We start from the raw sequence: 19,316 nt of genomic DNA, 5'->3' as shown, positions 1-19,316 counted from the left end.
TTTAAGGTGCACACTGTTGGATATGAGGGGAAGGAGGCATTGGGATGGTGCAGGATGTGGGTGGAGGCTTTGCAGGGACAAGGTGAGGCATTGAGGACGTGCATAAGGGGGAAGGTTGGAGTGTGTTGGGTGTGGGGCAAGGTTTGAGTGCAAGGGGTGAGGGGAAAGGTGATGGTTTGTGTGTGTGAAGTGCCTGTTCACAAGTCGAGGACTCCCTGTACAAAACCTCAAGACCATTACCTGTGTCTTGCCTTCATTTTGATTCTTCAAAGTTTTCACTCCCACATTGCAATCGGGAGCAGGAGGAGGATTCGATGACCTCGCAGGGGTCTTCATGAAAGCTAAACTGCGTAACTAATTGTTAAAGCAGTAGTTGGACAAAGAACAAAACAAATATTGAGTGGGGATGCAACTTTAAAATACAAACTCATTTGCTTACTCTGGTGGCAATAAGACCAATGTAAATTCAAGTAGGAAGGGTAAATACAATGCCATGGGTCGTGGTAAATTTATGAATCATGCCAATGCTATGTAAGAGTTGTAAAATAGCCTCAACAGTTGGCAGCTTCTTTAAACTAAACAAAACAAAAAAGCATTTATAGAGAAGAGTAGTGGGTGCAAGAGAGAGTGAGAGAGTGAGAGAGAGAGGGAGGGAGTGAGAGAGAGAGGGAGGGAGGGAGTGAGAGAGAGAGGGAGGGAGGGAGTGAGAGAGAGAGGGAGGGAGTGAGAGAGAGAGGGAGGGAGTGAGAGAGAGAGGGAGGGAGTGAGAGAGAGAGAGGGAGGGAGTGAGAGAGAGAGGGAGGGAGTGAGAGAGAGAGGGAGTGAGAGAGAGAGAGAGGGAGTGAGACAGAGAGAGAGGGAGTGAGAGAGAGAGAGAGAGAGGGGGAGTGAGAGAGAGAGAGAGGGAGCGAGCGCGAGAGGGAGCGAGCGCGAGAGGGAGCGAGCGCGAGAGGGAGCGAGCGCGAGAGGGAGCGAGCGCGAGAGGGAGCGAGCGCGAGAGGGAGCGAGCGCGAGAGGGAGCGAGCGCGAGAGGGAGCGAGCGCGAGAGGGAGCGAGCGCGAGAGGGAGCGAGCGCGAGAGGGAGCGAGCGCGAGAGGGAGCGAGCGCGAGAGGGAGCGAGCGCGAGAGGGAGCGAGCGCGAGAGGGAGCGAGCGCGAGAGGGAGCGAGAGCGAGAGGGAGCGAGAGGGAGCGAGAGCGAGAGGGAGCGAGAGCGAGAGGGAGCGAGAGAGAGGGAGCGAGAGAGAGGGAGCGAGCGAGAGGGAGCGAGCGAGCGGGAGCGTGCGAGAGGGAGCGTGCGAGAGGGAGCGTGCGAGAGGGAGCGTGCGAGAGGGCGCGAGAGAGTGTAGGGGGAGTGCAGGGGAGAGCATGGGAGTGCAGGGGAGAGCATGGGAGAGTGAGGGAGTGCAGGGGAGAGCAGGGGAGAGCGAGGGAGTGCAGGGGAGAGCGAGGGCGTGCAGGGGAGAGCGAGGGCGTGCAGGGGAGAGCGAGGGAGTGCCGGGGAGTGCAGAGGAGATCGAGGGAGAGTGAAGGAGAGTGAGGGAGTGCAGGGGAGAGTGAGGGAGAGCGAGTGAAGGGGAGAGTGAGGAAGAGCGAGGGAGGGGAGAGCGAGGGAGGGGAGAGCGAGGGAGGGGAGAGCGAGGGAGGGGAGAGCGAGGGAGGGGAGAGCGAGGGAGGGGAGAGCGAGGGAGGGGAGAGCGAGGGCGGGGAGAGCGAGGGAGGGGAGAGCGAGGGAGGGGAGAGCGAGGGAGGGGAGAGCGAGGGAGGGGAGAGCGAGGGAGGGGAGAGGGAGTGCAGGGGAGAGCGAGGGAGTGCAGGGGAGAGCGAGGGAGTGCAGGGGAGCGCGAGGGAGTGCAAGGGAGTGCAGGGGAGCGTGAGGGAGTGCAGGGGAGTGAGGGAGTGCAGGGGAGTGAGGGAGTGCAGGGGAGCGAGGGAGTGCAGGGGAGAACGAGGGAGTGCAGGGGAGAGCGAGGGAGTGCAGGGGAGAGCGAGGGAGTGCAGGGGAGACCGAGGGAGTGCAGGGGAGAGCGAGGGAGTGCAGGGGAGAGCGAGGGAGTGCAGGGGAGAGCGAGGGAGTGCAGGGGAGAGCGAGGGAGTGCAGGGGAGAGTGAGGAAGTGCAGGGGAGAGCGAGGGAGTGCAGAGGAGAGCGAGGGAGTGCCGGGGAGAGCTAGGGAGAGCAAGAACGAGTGTGAGTGAGTGCGAGAACGAGTGTGAGGAAGTGCGAGAACGAGTGTGAGGGAGTGCGAGAAAGAGTGTGAGGGAGTGCGAGAACTAGAGCGAGGGAGTGCGAGAACGAGAGTGAGCGAGTGCAGGGGAGAGCGAGGGAGTGCAGAGGAGAGCGAGGGAGAGTGAAGGAGAGTGGGGAAGTGCAGGGGAGAGTGAGGGAGAGCGAGTGCAGGGGAGAGCGAGGGAGGGGAGAGCGAGGAACAGCGAGGGAGTGCAGGGGAGAGTCGGGGAGTGCAGGGGAGAGCGAGGGGGTGCAGGGGAGAGCGAGGGAGTGCAGGGGAGAGCGAGGGAGTGCAGGGGATAGCGAGGAGTGCAGGGGAGAGCGAGGAAGTGCAGGGGAGAGCGAGGGAGTGCAGGGGAGAGCGAGGGAGTGCAGGGGAGAGCAAGAACGAGTGTGAGGGAGTGCGAGAACGAGTGTGAGTGAGTGCGAGAACGAGTGTGAGGGAGTGCGAGAACTAGAGTGAGGGAGTGTGAGAACGAGAGTGAGGGAGTGCAGGGGAGAGCGAGGGAGTGCAGAGGAGAGCGAGGGAGAGTGAAGGAGAGTGGGGAAGTGCAGGGGAGAGTGAGGGAGAGCGAGTGCAGGGGAGAGCGAGGGAGGGGAGAGTGAGGGAGGGGAGAGCGAGGAACAGCGAGGGAGTGCAGGGGAGTCGGGGAGTGCAGGGGAGAGCGAGGGAGTGCAGGGGAGAGCGAGGGAGTGCAGGGGAGAGCGAGGGAGTGCAGGGGAGAGCGAGGGAGTGCAGGGGAGAGCAAGGAAGTGCAGGGGAGAGCGAGGGAGTGCAGGGGAGAGCGAGGGAGTGCAGGGGAGAGCAGGAACGAGTGTGAGGGAGTGCAAGAACGAGTGTGAGGGAGTGCGATAACGAGAGCGAGGGAGTGCGAGAACGAGAGAGTGCAGGGGAGAGTGAGGGAGACCGAGGGAGTGCAGAGGAGAGCGAGGGAGAGTGAAGGAGAGCGAGGGAGAGTGAGGGAGTGTAGGGGAGAGCGAGGGAGGGGAGAGCGAGGGAGGGGAGAGCGAGGGAGGGGAGAGCAAGGGACAGCGAGGGAGGGGAGAGCAAGGGACAGCGAGGGAGTGCAGGGGAGAGCGAGGGAGTGCGAGGGAGTGCAGGGGAGAGCGAGGGAGTGCGGGGGAGAGCGAGGGAGTGCGGGGGAGAGCGAGGGAGTGCGGGGGAGAGCGAGGGAGTGCAGGGGAGAGCGAGGGAGTGCAGGGGAGAGCGAGGGAGTGCAGGGGAGAGCGAGGGAGTGCAGCGGAGAGCGAGGGAGTGCGAGGGAGTGCAGGGGAGAGCGAGGGAGTGCAGGGGAGAGCGAGGGAGTGCAGGGGAGAGCGAGGGAGTGCAGGGGAGAGCGAGGGAGTGCAGGGGAGAGCGAGGGAGTGCAGGGGAGAGCGAGGGAGTGCAGGGGAGAGCGAGGGAGTGCAGGGGAGAGCGAGGGAGTGCAGGGGAGAGCGAGGGAGTGCAGGGGAGAGCGAGGGAGTGCAGGGGAGAGCGAGGGAGTGCAGGGGAGAGCGAGGGAGTGCAGGGGAGAGCGAGGGAGTGCAGGGGAGAGCGAGGGAGTGCAGGGGAGAGCGAGGGAGTGCAGGGGAGAGCGAGGGAGTGCAGGGGAGAACGAGGGAGTGCAGGGGAGAGCGAGGGAGTGCAGGGGAGAGCGAGGGAGTGCAGGGGAGAGCGAGGGAGTGCAGGGGAGAACGAGGGAGTGCAGGGGAGAACGAGGGAGTGCAGGGGAGAACGAGGGAGTGCAGGGGAGAACGAGGGAGTGCAGGGGAGAACGTGGGAGTGCAGGGGAGAACGAGGGAGTGCAGGGGAGAACGAGGGAGTGCAGGGGAGAGCGAGGGATTGCAGGGGAGAGCGAGGGAGTGCAGGGGGAGAGCGAGGGAGTGCAGGGGGAGAGCGAGGGAGTGCAGGGGGAGAGCAAGAATGAGTGTGAGGGAGTGCGAGAACGAGTGTGAGGGAGTGCTAGAGAGTTGAGGAAGCGCGTGAACGATGATGACTTTTTTTTTTTTAACTGAAATGAAAACATCAACACAATCGAAGGTAATAAATGGCACCTGGTTTAACTGTTCCTGTTCCTCTCTTCCCTTCTTTTTCTTCGTCTTTTTCCCATCTCCAGCGGTGGCTGCGCCTCCCTGTTGCTTTTGCTCCTTCTTTTGGCTTTGCTGCTGTTTCGCCTGACGTTGGACTCGGCCGTCCGGTCGTCTCTTCGCCTTGTTGTTCCCCCGACCATCTTTGTGTACATCATCATCGTCAGAAGAGGACGACTCGATTCGTAGTACAGCGAAGCGAGTTTGAACCACAGGAAACAATGACATCGCTCGGATACTTGACACTCTCGACCACCTGAGCGCACTATTTCCGGATCACGTTAATTGGTGACGAAGTCAGGGTGTTCAGTCAGATTCAGATTCAGAAGTCAGTCAGATTTGTTTTTCAAATGCAATTCACATTTAAATTAAGACGGAATTTCTGCATTTACAAAACCATTACATTTGTGAATATTTGTTATACAGCTCATATTTTGAGACGATAGAAAATTAAAAATATTTCACGGCACTTCCCATGATGCCTGTCGCCGTCTACACCACCAATAAGTTTAATCGGACGTGTGTTCCGTTAGTAAGCAGCTTGCTATCACTTGCCAAACCATCTGTTCAGCAAACGCAGCAAGCGAGTAAGAGTGGTAGGATCGTCATGTTAATAAACATGGCCACCGTAGTCGGATTTAAAACGATGCAATGAAATGTTCTAAGGAATCCTAGTCTGGCTACTACTGTTATTTATATTACTAGGGGACCCGTTGGTCCATTGGACCAAATTTAATCTGAATCTTTTGGGTCCTCAGGGACTTTTTGGGTCTTCTGGGTCCTCGGGGACTTTTGGGGCATCTGGGTATTTTGGGTACACGGGGACTTTTGGTTAATCGGGACTTTTTGGTCATCTGGGTTTTTTGGGTCATCTGGGTCTTTTTGGTCCTCAGGGACTTTGGGTCATCTGAATCATCTGGGTCCATATTTGAACTTTCAAAAAAAAAGGACACTACGGAGAGGGACACTCTGAAAAAAGAGGACACTCCGGAGAGGGACACTCTGAAAAAAGAGGACACTCTGGAGAGGAACACTGAAAAAAGAGGACACTCCAAAGAGGAACACTGAAAAAAGAGGACACTCCAAAGAGGAACACTGAAAAAAGAGGACACTCCAGAGAGAGACACATTGAAAAAAGAGGACACTCCAGAGAGGAACACTGAAAAAAAGAGGACACTCTGGAGAGGGACACTCTGAAAAAAGAGGACACTTTGGAGAGGAACACTGAAAAAAGAGGACACTCCAGAGAGGAACACTCTGAAAAAAGAGGACACTCTGTAGATGGACACTGAAAAAAGAGGACACTCCGGAGAGAGACACATTGAAAATAGAAGACACTCCAGGGAGGGACACTGAAAAAAGAGGACACTCCAGAGAGGAACACTGAAAAAAGAGGACACTCCAGAGAGGAACACTCTGAAAAAAGAGGACACTGGAGAAGAACACTGAAAAAAGAGGACACTCCAGAGAGGGGCACTGAAAAAAGAGGACACTCCAGAGAGGAACACTGAAAAAAGAGGACACTCCAGAGAGGAACACTCTGAAAAAAGAGGACACTGGAGAAGAACACTGAAAAAAGAGGACACTCCAAAGAGGAACACTGAAAAAAGAGGACACTCCAGAGAGAGACACATTGAAAAAAGAGGACACTCCAGAGAGGAACACTGAAAAAAAGAGGACACTCTGGAGAGGGACACTCTGAAAAAAGAGGACACTTTGGAGAGGAACACTGAAAAAAGAGGACACTCCAGAGAGGAACACTCTGAAAAAAGAGGACACTCTGTAGATGGACACTGAAAAAAGAGGACACTCCGGAGAGAGACACATTGAAAATAAAGGACACTCCAGGGAGGGACACTGAAAAAAGAGGATACTCCAGAGAGGAACACTGAAAAAAGAGGACACTCCAGAGAGGAACACTGAAAAAAGAGGACACTCCAGAGAGGAACACTCTGAAAAAAGAGGACACTGGAGAAGAACACTGAAAAAAGAGGACACTCCAGAGAGGGGCACTGAAAAAAAAGTTCACTCTGTCGATGGACACTGAAAAATGAGGACACTCCAGAGAGGAACACTCTGAAAAAAAGAGGACACTCCAGAGAGGAACACTCTGAAAAAAGAGGACACTCCAGAGAGCAACACTCTGAAAAAAGAGGACACTCTGTAGATGGACACTGAAAAAAGAGGACACTTCAGAGAGGAACACTCTGAAAAAAGAGGCCACTCTGTAGATGGACAATGAAAAAAGAGGACACTCCAGAGAGGGATACTGAAAAAAGAGTGAAAAAAAAAACTGAAAAGAATCCTTGCAAGATGTCTGAGTATACAGCGGTGCTAATGCAGGATCTGACCACCACCTTGTGAGTGCTAAGATGCACCTGAAATCGAAGAAGACAATTACTTTGACTCAACGCGGTCTGTATGCCCTGGAGAAACTGAAGGATCAGGGCACAGCACAAAGTTTATTGCTGGCCCTTTCCAACCTGGTCGGAGCCCTGCAAGGTGCAGGTGACTATGAAGAGCAATGGAAGATCTTCAGGGATGTGAACAGAGGCAAAGCCTATCACCATCAGGAGAAGGAGAGGAACCCATAAAGAGTGTTGGATCAGTAACCCAAGTAGAAGCTGAATGACGAAATGAAGGCAGTCAAGGATAGGAGAGGCGAGGAAAGGGATAAAAATAGGAGACAGAAAGTAGTTGAAGAATACAGAAAACTGAACAAAGTCATGAAAATGAGTTGCTGGAGAAACACGAGCAGCTGGATGGAGAAGAAAGGCAGAGAGGCGCAAGAGGTAGCGCATCGGACTTACACCAGGACACTGTGCAGAATAGTGTGAGAACTGAGTGGTACAAACAGTAACACCACAGTACCAATCAAGGACCAAAACGGCATAATGTACCAACAAATGAAGAGCAGGATGAGAGGTGGAGGGAATACTTCAGTGAAGTATTCAAGCAACCAACCCAACCCTAGCTCCACATTCATATTCAACGAGGATGAGATCCCTCCTCCACTGGGTGTCAACGTGGGTGAAATTGGCATGTCAGAGGTCACAAAAGCAGTCAAGAAGCAAACAAGAAGCATGATAAGAACATCAGTGCAGCAAAGCTCAATTAACTCTTCAACAAGATCTGGACAGCTGAGGATGTCCCCGACGTCTGGAGAAATGGAGTCATTTATGAAACTTGAGGAGTAACAAGGCCCTTGTCATCAACTTTGTCAATTTCAAGAATGTCTGACAGAATCCACCAGCAGTCTCTCTGGAACATCATTCTCAACTACATCTCCAAGGGGTACATTAATATCTTTGGTGCCCTCTACCACAACTCCAGCAGATGTGTCAGGATGAGCAAAGGCACTATTGTCCTCTTCAACATCATCACAGGAGTTCACCAAGGCTGCAACCTGTCACCATTCTTGTTTCTCCTGGTCATTGACTTCATCACGAAGAGGGTGATGATGGGACCAGAGTTTGGCACACTGTGGCAACAACAACGTCTGATGGACTTGGACTTAATTTGCAGACGACCTTGCATGACTGTCCAAAGAGCTCCAGTAGATGATCATTAACCTGAAGGAATGCGGTGCAAAGGTTTGGCTATGCATCAGCTCTGAGAAGACCAAGTTAATGTCCATTAACCAACATCAAGGGCCGCCCATCACCATCGGGAAAAAGAGTGTTGAAGATGTCAACCATTTCACCTCGTGAGGAAGCAACATCTCCAAGAATGGTGATGCTGAGTTCGATGTCTGCTGAAGAATAGGAAAAGCAGCCTCAGTCTTTCAGAGCCTATATAAAGTATGGAAGTCCACCAGTGCATCAACAGACTCATGAAGTTTTGTCTTTACATGAGCATAGTGGTACCAATGACAATCAATGCCAGGGAGACGTAGAAGAAGAAGGTAAATGTGGCAAAGAGGCAGGACGTCTTTATTTGACGAAACATATTACACCCGTCGCACCTTTCGCTGCATTTTGGATGCAATGGAGTCCGACCCCAGGGCTCACCGTCAGGCAGTAATGGAAGGAATTCAACATTGCCCACTGCATCAGCGCCATCAAGAGTCGCTGGATGAGGTGAGAGCCTCCACCATCAATGCATGCTGGCACAACCTGTGGCCACAGGCAGTCAGAAACTTTACTGGCTTTCCCCATAACACGGTGGAGAGGCATGAAATTGTCAGGTTGGCATGGCAGGTGGGGAATGGGGGGGGGGAGGCTTTGATGACATGCAGCCTGAGGAGTTGGAGGATCTCATTGCCTCACATGGCATCAACCTCACCGAGGAGGAGTTGGAGGCCGTTATAACGGTTTCCGAGGAGGAGGAGGTGGGCAGTGATGAGGAAGAGGTGCCGAGGTCTAACCTCACAGTCCAGTTTCTGGGCTAGTTGCTGCAGGACATGTGGGCGATTGACGGCAGGTTGGAAGATGCTGACCCAGTCATGGAGAAGTACCTCAAGTTCAAGAGGGGATTGGATGATTTGCTTCTCCCCTACAAAGAGCTGCATCGAAACCTGCGTCAATCTGCGAGGCAGCTCTCCATTACCCATTTCTTTCACCCTGCTCCCTCCACCTCAAGACCACCAGCACACCAGGACCCTCTCCTGCCGCCCTCTCAGTTTCCTCACCAGCGTCCTTACCAACACCCTCAACTGCTGCCTCTCCCTCAGTGCAGATGTTGCAGCACCATAATTTGGGTCATCCTCAGAGTTCAAGGAATTCATGGGATTTCAATTAATCACCATCATCATCATTTGAAAAGTGCGTGTGTTTGTACCGTATAATAAAATTTTGAAACGGTACATGATGGTATTGTGTTGTTTTTTTTTGTTTCACGGTGCGGTATAAGCACTTTTAATAAACACCAAGCGCATTCCTTCAATAAATTGGAATTGGTACCTGGTATTGTTATTATTTTTTTTGTAAACATTTTTTATGAAACTGTAATCATGTGCATTTGGGGTCCAAAACATTTTAAACTTTAAATATTTTCCTCTATGAATGAGGAACTGCCGGGAACCTATAACGTATCCCATTTTTCCCCATTGAAACAATGCCGCAGCATACATTCGTGGGATTTTCATTGACCTTCGCGGATAATCGCCGACATTCGCGGGTTTGCCTCGCCATTTCCGGGACGTTCATCGACTTTCGCTGATTATCGTCGATATTCTCGGGATTTACCTCACCATTCGTGGATTTTGCCTCACCATTCGCAGTTTGTTCTTCTCTATTTGCGGATTTTCACGACTTGGGAACCTATCCCCCCTTTTTCCTATCCATTGAAACAATGCCCGCCATTCGCGGTTTCGCAATTCGCGGCATTTTCCAGGAACGTATCACGTGAATAGCGGGATCCGACAGTATTTAGGTCATTTGTTGACCTAAATGCAGAGGGAAAGTTGCAGTGGAGTGGAGTGGGGGCTATAAAGAAGGCCCCCAGACCTAAAAGAAAATGTTTGAGAACTAGTCATTTTTAGGCATGCTAAATTATGGAAAGTTTGTCCCAAACTTGTCTTACAACCTGCACCCCCTCTATGACCTATTGAACCAATAGACGAAGTGGGCCTGGTCAGCAAAGTGTGAGGAGGAGTTTGTCATTCCCGGTTATGGAAGTTACATGCACATATGGTCAACTCCCAAAACCGGAAAGGTGTGTCCCATGATGTTTGATGGGAGAATGTAAAGTGAGGATGTTCTCATAACTCACTTGACAAACGCCAATAACCTTCTCATTGTGCAATGGAGAAATAACAAGCAAAAAGTAACAATAATATAATATTGTTACAGACGCGGCTTTTAGATGTTATATTGACCGAGCGGTGGTGTATTTAACCGCGTCCGAACAGTTACTCCCCGATTAAAACCCGATTCCACCCGACGTTGACCAGATCGCCCCACAGATATTCAATCGGGAAATCTCTAAAGCGACCGAAAGAGAAGGAAAAAGAAGAAGAATACGGAGGAAGAACAGATTTTATTATACACACACAAGCAATGGATGGAAGAAGCAGTAACACAGCGAATCGTTAACTTACACTATTCATTTTTACTTAGCCCCAAGACATGAGTAGGACAGGACGTTCACACTTACACAGGGGATATTGCAGGCAGGTAGGGCTTGAGATGGATTGCTTGAGAGGGAGGCAAGGTCGGGAGGCCGTAGCTCACAATTCCTCGCGGTTTTGGCGGGAAACCCTCCGTCGTGTATCCACTGCGGTAGACGTCACGCGCTGGTTCGGCACACCTGCTCCTCTTCTTGGGGTGGGGCCGTCTCCCTCCTTTCAGCGCGTCTCTCCAAAGCTGGTTTCCTTGCCGAGTACCTCTCCTCTTTGGCTTGGAGCGTTTCGCATCTCACCTCTTGGTGCAGCCTCTTTGCTCATCTCCCAAGGCCTCTCCAAGTCATCTCGCAGCTCATCTGGTAAAGCAGTCCCTTACAGTCGCTTTTATCACCTCGGGCGAAATCAAGCCGCCGGCTCCCAGGGCACGCCTACCGGGTCGCTCACCGCGGTGTTGATTGGCTGTTAGAGCTGGTTCACTCCTTCCCTCTTATGACGAGGTGGAGACACGCCTTTCTTCCCCAACCCTACCTCGTGGCCAATGGTGGTTTGAAGAAAACCGCCCAAAATGCGGAAGGCAATTGGAAGGGAGGTTTTGGGGAAATTGGAAGGGCCTACGCTTATTTTGTTTGATACAATGCAAAGTCAATCTAGTGGGAAACACATATTTAGCCTACATGGAATAAGGAAATACACTATTTAAAAGATATATCGTGACCTGCGTGTAAGTTTCATGGAATTAACTAGGAGGCCGGCTACGACCATTATTTACATTACCAGGGTGTTACCGTACCTTTTGTAACGTTCACATTGTAACGTTTTCACATTCGTTACACTTCCTCCAAAATTGTTACACTTCTCAAAAACCGTTACACTTCTCAAATTCGTTACACACTTCTCAAAATCGTTACACTGCACCCCCCTTTCTTCAGGTCCGTGCTCGGGCCTATTAAACTTTAACTTAGTGTGACACGTAGGTGTAATTCCCTCTACAATTAACCTGACCCTGAGTGTGACAATTTTAAAACACAAATAAGTATGTCCCCCTATTGCATTGCATCCTGTCTAACAGACTCAAGCCCACAGCTAACCGAATTACGGAATTATTCTCAAACTATACATTTACGGTGGGGAGCATTATTTACAATGACGTGATTTCTTATTTACAACGCAACCCAGGACCTGTGTTTTTTTTTTTTTTTTTCTCTTTTTAGGGAACAAGAGAAGGAAATTCCTGTTGGGAGGGAGGAGACAGCACGCATTGCATCGATGCACCAGTACCAGTACCACCAAAGCACCAAAAAGCACCAAACACCACAAAGCACCCAAAAGCACCATCCGGTGCGCAGTCACCATGGTTCATAATAAACACAACAAAACAACTGGTGGTGGTCTTCTCTTTCTCTGCTGGGCCGATGTTCTTCCCGACGTCTTCTGGCTTCATGCGGCCTAGTTGGAAATAATAAAAAGCACAACTTGTGTCCATTTTTATTTAGGGCCTCAGGGGCCAACTAAGGGTGGTCCACCTGTTTGGCATAGGTGCCACCTTACCGAGGTCCGCAAGCAAGATTCCCTGGCCACTATGGCCGGTCTCCAACAGAGGTGCCCTGCCCCAGAACCTGGGGTCCATCAAGTGGTACTTGGCCGCAGAACAGCGGTCCATAAAGTGGTACATCAACGCAATGCATGCTGGTTCTGGGAATCTCGGGCGCACAATGGCCACCTCACGCACGCTCCCATCGGCACCCAATGGCGCACAGGTCATGTGGGAGACAAAAGAAAGACAATTGAGCGAGGGGTAAGGTCACAAGGGTACACGTCAATAAGGCAATGCAAGGCGAAATGCGTACGGAGGGCGAAGTGAGAAAGCTCGTCCCTACCGTACGTCACCCCCCTGTCACCTACCCTACCCTTACCCCATATGTACAAAAATCTACCCATTTACAAATTCGTCACTACTGTCACGTCTTCCCCATATTTCCCCTATACCAAATTCGTCTCCACAATCCCTTTACTTCAAAATTTGCCATCACCAATTCATCATCAATCCTCATAAGGAGGGAGAGATGGAATTACGCACAATGTCACACCCACGTCATGATGCGTCTCACAATCCAAACATTTGCATCATAAAAAATAATCAAAACATGGCATGGTGTGGAGTACCTGTCACCTCAGGTGAATGGATGCAGATGGTGCGAGGAGATCCTTCGTCCTAACTATCCTCTAAATGACTTTAACACACGTTACACTACCCGGGGTCTTTCCCTGCCAATCCATTGGCCAACTTACACAATGGGTTCTAATAACCAATTCCCATTGACCAAACTGTGGTGCTTCTCAATTTGGGGTCTCACTCCCCCGATTCATCTCCCGGTGCTCTCGCACAATTTCTGGGCTGCGACGTCTAGCTCTCCCAACAGGTCTACCCACCTGCACACCTCCACCACTGTAGTTGCCACCCGAGCTTACCTAGCTCCTCACCCTAACCTAACTAACTGGGGACAGCCCCTCTCCTGGCTCTGTCACCCCATGGTGCCCTCTGGCACTGGGCTACCCGGGTCCGTCCTCCGGATCCTCGGGCCCCATCCACAACTACTACCGGCTCCCAGAGCCCACCTGCGGCCTCACCTGGCCGACATCCTCACAGTGGTGGAGTGCCCAAACCAACTACACACACTAACAGGCTACACGCCCAGCCATTTCCACAACACTAATGCACCCATCCACATACCATTCTGCATCCGCACCACAGATGCCAATATCCTACCACAATTTACCTGTACCCTCTACCTAACACTTACACTACCCACCCCGGGTATCCGTGATGGGGGTCCACTCTTCCCCCCATTCACACCTTCGCACCATCCACTCCACTCCACAATTTCCACCATTCTCACTCCACGACCATCCATTCCAATACTCCAGATATTCCACACTACCATTTATTCCACACAGCCACATACACCTGTTGTTGCACACCTGTGCCCTCACACCTGGTGCCACCTGCACCCTCCTTTCTTCCTGGCCCATTTGGTCAACACAACACGCAATCACCACTACTCCCTCATACACTGCTCCACACACCTGTTCAGTTGCACACCTGTGCAATCACACCTGTTCCATTCTCACCTGTTCAATCCTCACACACACGGCATCATCTCAGCTAACTACTCCCCTCTGAAACTTGCGCTTCCCAGTCGTCCCATTAAACTATTGCGCTCCCACGTCATTATAATCCACACTAATCTACCTGCGTCCCCACTACAGGTATCAGTCACTAACTAAACTTAACGTTACCTAATGTCATCTTCGCTACATCCCTATCATTATCCAAGCCCTCCCTGGCTCGGTTGTCATAGCCACCCCATAAACTATTGCGCATTTGCCCCCACTCTGTGAGGGATGGTGGATTTGCCATCCCACCACATCGGGGGTCTCTCCACTATCAATTTTGTTCGTCCAAATTCCAACCAATTCAAAAAAATTTTCATTTACTGCCAATTCTATTCACTTTTCTAAATTTCGGATCAAAACACTATCACTATCACCATCACCATCATCACAGTCCGCCATATCCTAGCCTCGGTGCGTCATGACATCATTAAACTCGGCTTCGTAAAGCCGAGCAATGAATTCGGGTGGTTTGGTTGCCTGCAGGTTGAATCCATCCGGCTTTCGGTTCAAGGGAGGTGGTTTGGTTGGACCGAGGCTCCACGCACCATCTCGGCGCGGCACCTTGCGGTCCCGGGCCCGATGGCTCAATCTCCCCCGGTCGGAACCCCGTCCCCACGAGGGGGCACCGTTCCGCTTCCTCCCACTCGCCCTTGAACCGGACTGGTCGCCTCGCCCGACAAAGCCCGGACTCGACCGTGCGGGGCGGGGCCAAGCCCGAATCGGCAACGACGCTTCGAAGAGAAGTGACGCAGCATCGACCCGCGCCGGGCCTCGCACCCAACAAAGCACCCCCCCTCGCACCGGCTATCCGTCGCCCTAACCGCTAACCTGGTTACCATCGATGCTTTACTTGCATGCTTACAAGCATACGCTACCCCTTTCACCCTCAAAACCTGGCGTTCCAACGCCGTCCGTACATTCCACCAACGCTCTCCCTGTTACACACCACACCTCTCGCGCACACTTTGGTCCACACCTCTCCTCCGTTACGTCCTCCGTAACACTCACCATGGGCGTGCACTCTTGCATCCACCCACTAACGCGCTCACATGGGCTCTCCCACACCCGCGCCATGACCAACTCAGGTGTGCTTCCTCGCACACGTTCCACCACCACCTTACTCTCCGTGTCACACTTCGTACACCCCGACGTGCATTCTCGCTCGCACTCGGTTTCACACTCGCGCTCCGATGTGCCCTCTCGCACCTGCGCCATCACCAACTCACTATTCGTGTCACACTCCGTACACCCCGACGTGCATTCTCGCTCGCACTCGGTTTCACACTCGCGCTCCGATGTGCCCTCTCGCACCTGCGCCATCACCAACTCACTATTCGTGTCACTCTCCGTACACCCCGACGTGCATTCTCGCTCGCACTCGGTTTCACACTCGCGCTCCGATGTGCCCTCTTGCACCTGCGCCATCACCAACTCACTATTCGTGTCACACTCCGTACACCCCGACGTGCATTCTCGCTCGCACTCGGTTTCACTCCCACACTTTATAGCACACCCACTCGCCGACGCACACTTTTTTCTCCCACGCGTGCCATTTCCACTCACACGGGACCCTTCACCAACGCCCGGGTGCTTCCTCGATCCCAAGCGCGTGAAAATTCTTTTGTCGCTAAACATCCTCCTGCAAAATCTCCCCGCACAATACACAACAGCACGACTCACCTGGGGGATCCTTTTCTCCACGCGAACCTGCAAACTTCCATTCGGGTTAAGCACAGCATCGTGATGTGAGCAGGGACTTTGTACATAATCCATTTCTCCCTGCAATTCCCGGGCTACCTCCGTCATCTCTTCAATTTTAATTCCCAGCACTGCTTTTTCTTTATTAACCTCGGCGACCGCTGGCTTTAATAAAACACCCTCTACCTCATCGGTCGCCGGCTTTTCCAAACCCCGTGTCGCGATTTCTACCCCCGTCATTGTACCCGTGCTTTCCTCCGCTTCGCTCAACCAGCGCTTTTCGACCCGCGTTACCTCGTCGTGCACCCCCGGGACCCTTTCGCCCAACTTGCGGTCTCTGTCCCTCTGCTCCCTTGCCTCTCTATCGGCCCTCATTCCGTTCGTTGTTGCTTCAATTTTGTTTAACAATCGCTCACTGTTAGCCCTCCTTTCGTCCCTCATTACCCCCATTTGGCCCTCCAATCGCTCACCCTGAGCATCCATCCGGTTCCCCATTACCCCCATTTGGTTTCCCAATCGCTCAATATCAGCCCTCATTCCCCCAATTTGGTCTCCCATTCGTTCCATAAGGGCCCTCATTTGCAACATAAAAAGGTTCGAATCCACCAGGGGCGCTGCCACGGTCGCGGCAAAATTTGGTGCCGCTTCACCCACGTGCGTGAGGACGCCGCTTTGCGCGTCTGATACTTCCGCAACCACATTGCTATTTTTCTCCTCCTCCCTATCCTCCACATACATTTCCCCGAGGTCCTGGGTCGATTCCACCCTGTTTATCTCTCCCACCGACATCCGATCGCCTTGATTGTCCATGGCGCGATCTCAAAATTCGGGTTTTGCTTTATAAAACAAAATCAAATTTCGCCGTTATAATTTCGAGCGCGTGAAACGCGCTCCGGATCGAATTCCACTTCCCAACACCAATTGTTACCCTAACGGTACAATTGGTGTTCCAAAATTTGGGCCTAACAAATTTAGTCCCAGGTCCGAATCCAACTCCTCGACACCAAATGTTACAGACGCGGCTTTTAGATGTTATATTGACCGAGCGGTGGTGTATTTAACCGCGTCCGAACAGTTACTCCCCGATTAAAACCCGATTCCACCCGACGTTGACCAGATCGCCCCACAGATATTCAATCGGGAAATCTCTAAAGCGACCGAAAGAGAAGGAAAAAGAAGAAGAATACGGAGGAAGAACAGATTTTATTATACACACACAAGCAATGGATGGAAGAAGCAGTAACACAGCGAATCGTTAACTTACACTATTCATTTTTACTTAGCCCCAAGACACGAGTAGGACAGGACGTTCACACTTACACAGGGGATATTGCAGGCAGGTAGGGCTTGAGATGGATTGCTTGAGAGGGAGGCCAGGTCGGGAGGCCGCAGCTCACAATTCCTCGCGGTTTTGGCGGGAAACCCTCCGTCGTGTATCCACTGCGGTAGACGTCACGCGCTGGTTCGGCACACCTGCTCCTCTTCTTGGGGTGGGGCCGTCTCCCTCCTTTCAGCGCGTCTCTCCAAAGCTGGTTTCCTTGCCGAGTACCTCTCCTCTTTGGCTTGGAGCGTTTCGCATCTCACCTCTTGGTGCAGCCTCTTTGCTCATCTCCCAAGGCCTCTCCAAGTCATCTCGCAGCTCATCTGGTAAAGCAGTCCCTTACAGTCGCTTTTATCACCTCGGGCGAAATCAAGCCGCCGGCTCCCAGGGCACGCCTACCGGGTCGCTCACCGCGGTGTTGATTGGCTGTTAGAGCTGGTTCACTCCTTCCCTCTTATGACGAGGTGGAGACACGCCTTTCTTCCCCAACCCTACCTCGTGGCCAATGGTGGTTTGAAGAAAACCGCCCAAAATGCGGAAGGCAATTGGAAGGGAGGTTTTGGGGAAATTGGAAGGGCCTACGCTTATTTTGTTTGATACAATGCAAAGTCAATCTAGTGGGAAACACATATTTAGCCTACATGGAATAAGGAAATACACTATTTAAAAGATATATCGTGACCTGCGTGTAAGTTTCATGGAATTAACTAGGAGGCCGGCTACGACCATTATTTACATTACCAGGGTGTTACCGTACCTTTTGTAACGTTCACATTGTAACGTTTTCACATTCGTTACACTTCCTCCAAAATTGTTACACTTCTCAAAAACCGTTACACTTCTCAAATTCGTTACACACTTCTCAAAATCGTTACAATATGCTTCGCCTATCAGCTGCTGATCACGACCGAAGAATGAAGAGGGTGAACACAGGGTCGAGTGGAAGACTGTGGCTTGTTGCTTCCAAACACAACAACAAAATCACAAGTCTTCCACGCGGACAGGGATCAGATTTTCCATCCTTTCTTTTCTTTTTTTATTCCTCCACTTGCTCATATTTTCTTTGCTTCTTATCTCCTGCAAAATATAAAAATGAAGAGAATTAGTGAATATGATATTGCTTGTAAGAAAGGAAAAGAATGGCACAAGAAGAGGTTGTTAACCTTTCTGGATACTCCAGTGTGGTGGAGTGGTGCAAGTAATGAAAAAAAACAGCAGACATTTTGACATAGAAATGGAGTTCTATGAGGTGTCTTGAGTCATGCTTCTTCTTCCTTCGTATGCAGCACAAGGCTGTGGTGTAGCATCATTGGTTGAGGATGCAACTGAGGACAGGATGGCCCAGAGGTAAGCACATTCTCCTCTAAGCTGTCTACACGGCGGCCTCAGACTGGGTGGTTTGGGTTGCCATAGGGAAAAAAATTCAGTCAAAAGAATTGTACCGTTACGGGCTACAGCGGAGCAACGTGAGCGGATCCCGGTGGGTGTAGGAAATAATGATAAAGAATTGCTGATCCAGGGCCAAAATATAGAAATGGAAGACGAGCCAGTAGAGTGCATAGAAGAGGCGGTCTTTGAGGTGGAGGATAACTTGCACCCCGCCCAGCACCTCCATCTCCGGGAGGGTGCAGCGCCTGCAGCGCAGAATGGCGGGTTGGCACCGCCAGAGCAGCCCGATTATGTACCTCATGATGGATCAACTCATGGCAAAAATGGATGTGATGATCAGGGAAATAAAGCATGAGACGAGTGATAAAATGGAAGCAATGGGCGTAAAGATGGATGTGCATTTTTAAAAAGTCATTTGTACCATGTGCGATTCAAGTGTTAAATTCAAGTTCTTAGCGATTTTGCTGTTTAGTCCATCTTCCATATTTTTACCCTGTTTTCTTATTCCTGCTGATGTTTTATGTTTTTTCATGATGTTTGAACTGACGGTGTCAATCTTTTTCTGAAATGAAGGTGAAACTTTCTGAACTGATGGTTAAATTACAATTTTCAAGTGCTGGATATCGATTGAGGTCTTTTTCTCCTTTTTACAGGCGCATTGACGTTTTTTAACTTAAATTTTCATTAACGGTCGCTTTTTCTTTTTTTCATTTACGGACATTATTGGCATGTTTTGTCACAGTTTACAGTTATAGAAATTACAATTTTAAAATGCAAGATATTAATTAAGGTTGTTTATTTACGGTTCTTTACGTAAATTTTCATTCAGGACGCTTTTCCTTTTTTTCATTTACGGACATTATTGCCATGTTTATTTCATAGTTTACAGTTATATAAATTACAATTTTAAAATGCAAGATATTGATTAAGGTTTTTTGTTTTGTTTTTACACATGTGTTTACAGTTTTTACGTAAATTTTCATTAGCGGACTTTTCCGACGTTTCTGTGATTTTTCCCATTGTACCGGCTTCAATGTCCGTTTACACGCCAAATTTCAGCTTTCTACAACACCCGGAAGGTACCAAACATTAATCTCAGTCAGTCAGCCAGCCAATCAGTGAATAGAAAGAGCCTTATATACGTATTAGACAAGCAAAGGTACCTGTAAATGACGGGGGTTAGTAGATGTCTGACCTGAAATGAGCAATTTCCTTTGGAGTGTGTATTGACAGAAACAGGAATTCAGTGCAAATATTCAGTGAGCAGATATCGCAAATGGGTGCAGCTGGTAACCTCGACAACCTCGTTCCATTATACCAGCAAAGATTTCCAATCCATACTTGTTGTACCTCTTGAGAGAAGGTGATATTATA

At 51.0% G+C, this 19,316-nt stretch overlaps 1 protein-coding gene across 8 annotated transcripts in view; it reads right to left on the bottom strand.

The window, feature by feature from the left end:
- Nucleotides 1–4,650, bottom strand: part of GKAP1 (G kinase anchoring protein 1) — a 51,434-nt gene extending 46,784 nt beyond the window's left edge. For 3 of the 8 annotated variants that reach the window (XM_078786390.1, XM_078786391.1, XM_078786392.1), the window contains exons 1-2: nucleotides 4,264–4,631; nucleotides 241–354 (exon numbers count right to left, since the gene is read on the bottom strand). In XM_078786390.1, coding sequence (XP_078642516.1) covers nucleotides 241–354; nucleotides 4,264–4,524 — 375 coding nt within the window. In that variant the 5' untranslated portion in view covers nucleotides 4,525–4,631. Of the gene's footprint in view, nucleotides 1–240; nucleotides 355–4,263 lie in introns of all 8 variants that reach the window. The other 5 variants (XM_078786396.1, XM_078786389.1, XM_078786394.1 and 2 more) reach the window with 5 other exon arrangements.
- Between the last annotated feature and the right edge of the window lie 14,666 nt (nucleotides 4,651–19,316).

The sequence above is a fragment of the Myxine glutinosa genome, chromosome 11, assembly GCF_964187855.1.
Source record: "Myxine glutinosa chromosome 11, kmMyxGlut1.1, whole genome shotgun sequence".
NCBI lineage: Eukaryota > Metazoa > Chordata > Myxini > Myxiniformes > Myxinidae > Myxine > Myxine glutinosa.
Note: the sequence above shows the minus strand (reverse complement) of the source record. Positions and strands in the feature narration are given on the sequence as shown.